The sequence below is a fragment of the Fulmarus glacialis genome, unplaced genomic scaffold, assembly GCF_000690835.1.
Source record: "Fulmarus glacialis isolate BGI_N327 unplaced genomic scaffold, ASM69083v1 scaffold10289, whole genome shotgun sequence".
Lineage (NCBI taxonomy): Eukaryota > Metazoa > Chordata > Aves > Procellariiformes > Procellariidae > Fulmarus > Fulmarus glacialis.
The window spans coordinates 24316-28096 of NW_009231388.1; the positions used below are offsets into that span (position 1 = coordinate 24316).

The 3781-nt window shown below is 41.1% G+C and overlaps 1 protein-coding gene across 1 annotated transcript; it reads left to right on the forward strand.

The window, feature by feature from the left end:
* Positions 1 to 1662: 1662 nt before the first annotated feature.
* LOC104081712 (BDNF/NT-3 growth factors receptor-like) lies at positions 1663 to 3256 on the forward strand (the record flags this gene model as incomplete). Its single annotated transcript, XM_009584554.1, has 2 exons — positions 1663 to 1821; positions 2679 to 3256. Coding segments are annotated over 2 exons (345 nt in total), but the record flags the coding sequence as incomplete, so codon positions are not given.
* Positions 3257 to 3781: the final 525 nt, after the last annotated feature.

A 3781-nucleotide genomic window follows, 5' to 3' on the forward strand; every position in this document is an offset into this window, starting at 1 on the left:
CTGTCAATAGGGTGCTCATGTCTATGTTTTTAAGTTAGGTGGAAAGCCGCAGGAATTGGGTCCCCTTTTGAATGGCTCCAAAACCTGTGCACAGCAACCTGCAATGAGTCAGAAGCAAATCCGCAAGGTAGCCAGGAACTGAAGTCGGGAGCCCTGCCTTTCATTCGGCATCCTGACAAAAAGTACTCCTCCATCGCTCGTGTGACATCTCACATAGGGGGAGGAGAAGAAGAGCCTAGTAATAGACCAAGTCTATGAAAGTTTTAGCATGACTTTCTCTTTTTATGGAGTCAGTAGCGGGCGTTGACTTGTGGCAACGCATGGACAGGGGTGAGCTCTCACAGCCGTAGCTGTGTTTTTGGTGTGCTGCGCTAACGCTGAATTACTGACAAGCAGCTGGAAATGGATGTTCTGCGTGACTTAGAAATAATGTGAACCCTGAATGAACTTCTATTGGGTTTTCCTTCCATTTGCTGTTTCAACACGAGAACAAGGAGGGCATTATTTATAACAACAAATGTGAAGTCCCACAAGGAGAAATGATACTTTGAATTGATGGAATCTTGAAAGTGCAAATGTGGTTTCATAACTAAATACATTTTCAGACAGGAAAATGAGAGTTAATCAAAAGTTACACGTCCTTGAAAAAGCTTTCCTTTTTTTTTTTTAACTTCCTTGGAAATATTCGCAGCTGTCTTGATGCAAAAGTAATCAGAATATCTATATATCTATATCACAGTATCTCAGCAATTATGCTATTTTAAAAGTACGTGAGAGGATTTCTTTATTGATGTGATCCAGTCAGAATGGGACATATCAGGAACAATAAATTGTTTAGAAACTGGAAATAAGAGATTTTTTTTAAATTTAAATCAAAGTTAGGAAGCCTAATTTTAAGGAAGTATAGCATTCTGCGGAAAATGAAAAATGTTCTAAGAGACTTTCAGAAAGGCATTCATTCAGTGAAAGATCCCATTCAACACGAGTTGATTTGTGATAGGAGTCCATGTTTTACAAATTGTTTATTATCAAGGGAATATATCCAAAGGACTGAAATTTTTTTTAAAGCTGTGTAGTTAATGTAGAACAAAATAATTTGATGCATTAACTTTGGAAATTATCAACAGAAAATAGCATTGCTTTACTTCACTCAAAATTAGGATATTAAACCATACAGATCCTGATCCTCCTGTGTCATGCAGTCAGACCACTGTGTCTTCATGGCTTTCAGTTGATACTGCAAAGTTTCTAGGAAAATCATCAATGTAGATTTCGTTTCATGAATCTTTTTTAGTTTCCTGAGTGTTAAAATGGAGAGTAAAACTGGCCTAATTTAAAGTGGGTTGGTAGGCTAAATTAGTTAATAATTTTATAAAGCTTCCTGTACCTTGGGTAGGGTGTGCCAAGTAAATGTTAAAGATGAGTTTGCACTTCTGAAACAATGTATTTGGAGATTCTGTTGAGAAACCTGTCATGGTAGTGATTGTTGTTGGGGGGAGAGGAGTTTGGACCATGAACCCCTAGTTGATAAAAGCTCCTCGAAGTGAATGGTATCATACGAGAAAAAAAGAAACCATGGATTCTCCTTATTTAACGTCTTGATACTCTTCCTTGTGAGGGTCTGGAGGAATTATTTCTGACTGTTTCATTTGTTTTTCTCAGGTTGGGGGTCACACCATGCTGCCCATTCGTTGGATGCCTCCAGAGAGTATCATGTACAGGAAGTTCACCACAGAAAGCGATGTCTGGAGCCTGGGGGTTGTATTATGGGAAATCTTTACCTATGGCAAACAGCCATGGTATCAGCTCTCAAACAACGAGGTCTGTGTAATACATTCTCAAACTGCATTGGGAAGGCTGGCACATTAACTGTTGGTGTGGCTTCTCTGGAGAAGGGCAGCAGCAAATGTATTTAGTAAAGGCAAAACCCCTGATATCAGGAGTCATGAACTTTGTGGTTGAATTTCTTCCTTTTCACCCTTTTCTCCTCAGGGTGGAGGGAAGTTGTCCAAGCAGAACTATAGCAGTTGGAATTTAGCTTTTTCCTTTGTATAGGATACAGTCTGTTCTGGGTATTGAGAGAGAACATGAGGCAATGAAAAGGAGCTTATCTATGTCCTGAATGGGCTTTGGGTGATTTCAATTCCATATCATACATTTTATTGTTGCAGAGTGGTTGTCGAAACGATTCTTGAATAGATTGAAGTAATCTGGAGATCTCTTGATTTCCAGGCAGTCACAAGTAACCCCTCTCCAGAGATTAGCCACAGCGATACTCATATGTTTAAGGAAGGAGGGAGAGAGGCAGAGGCACTGATGCTCTGTGTGAGCAGAGTGAAAACTTAGCCTCCTTCTGAGATGTGGTGAGGTTGATAGATGGGTAGAGAGAGGAGGTATGGGATTACTTCCTGGCTATCATTCCCTCATGAGTGGAAGATGCAATGTGGATGAACTTAACATCAATGAAGTTATTGGTCTTTGATCACTTATATTACAGTGATTTTTCCAGATCGCATCCCGCTGCTCATGCGTCTACCTAGAAACGCAGCCCTTGGCAGAGTTGGCTGGGTGGCTGCCACCAGTGAGGCTGCTGTGGCAATTAGCAGTTAACTCTTCCATTGATGATCCCCATGTAGTTGGCACAGCTGTGCTTAGCCTTTCCTTGTGATTTCTTGTAGGTGATTGAGTGCATCACTCAGGGCCGAGTCCTGCAGCGACCTCGCACATGCCCCAAGGAAGTGTATGACTTGATGCTGGGCTGTTGGCAACGGGAGCCGCACATGAGGCTCAACATCAAAGAAATCCATTCCCTCCTCCAGAACTTGGCCAAGGCATCTCCAGTCTACTTGGATATTTTAGGCTAAAGTCTCCTAGCATTTCTTCTTATGGGCTGCGGGAATGAATGTGTTCAACTGCCGCTGAACTCCATTAAAATGTGTTCTTAACTTTGACAGTATTAATGACAAAGTTGCGGAGAAGCTTTCAAAGGGCAAGCAACGTGCACTTCTCCATCTGTAGACACAGTATTGACTTTTTAGACATTACTGAGACGTATCTCCTCTCTCTCTCTCTTTCAGTTTCTATCATTTTTTTCTTCTCTTCTGTCTTTCTAATCAATTTGGCTTCTGCATTATTGTAACTCTGCATAGACAAAGGCCTTAAAAACCTGATCTGTTATATCAGCAGACTCTTCAGTTTGCCCACCACGACTAACAATGCCTTGTTGTATTCATGCCTTTGATGTGGATGAAAAAAAGGGAAAAATATATTTGACTCGAACTTTGTGATTTCTGCTGTACAGCTACTGGGAGTTTCTATGGATTCACCTCAATTTTTTTGCTTCGGCATGTGGGTGGAAAAAGAAGACTGGTGTTCTCTACATGAAGCATGTTCCTTGCGGAGATAAAGCCAGATGGAAAGAAGACAGTCTTCTGTGATACACTATCTGGAGGAACTAGGGGATAACTAGGGGATCAGATGGCATCTAACCCCACAAAAAAACACTGAAATGATTTGATGGAAGGCAAGAGGGGGTTTAGCATTTTCCCTGAAGAGTCTTTCTGAGGACTAAAGGGATTGTTCAAGGAGGTGCTTTGCCAGCACCTTTCATTGCCAGATACAAGTAAAAGGGAAAAAGATGCTGCCTGCGCTGCAGAAAATTACGTTACAACATGATAAACTAAACACATGCCCTTCTTTTGTCTTCTGGTAGGGTATTGTCATGCCACTGGTATAAAAATGTTCTCCAGCTAGTCTATTTTAATAAAGGCTGAAGCTAGGC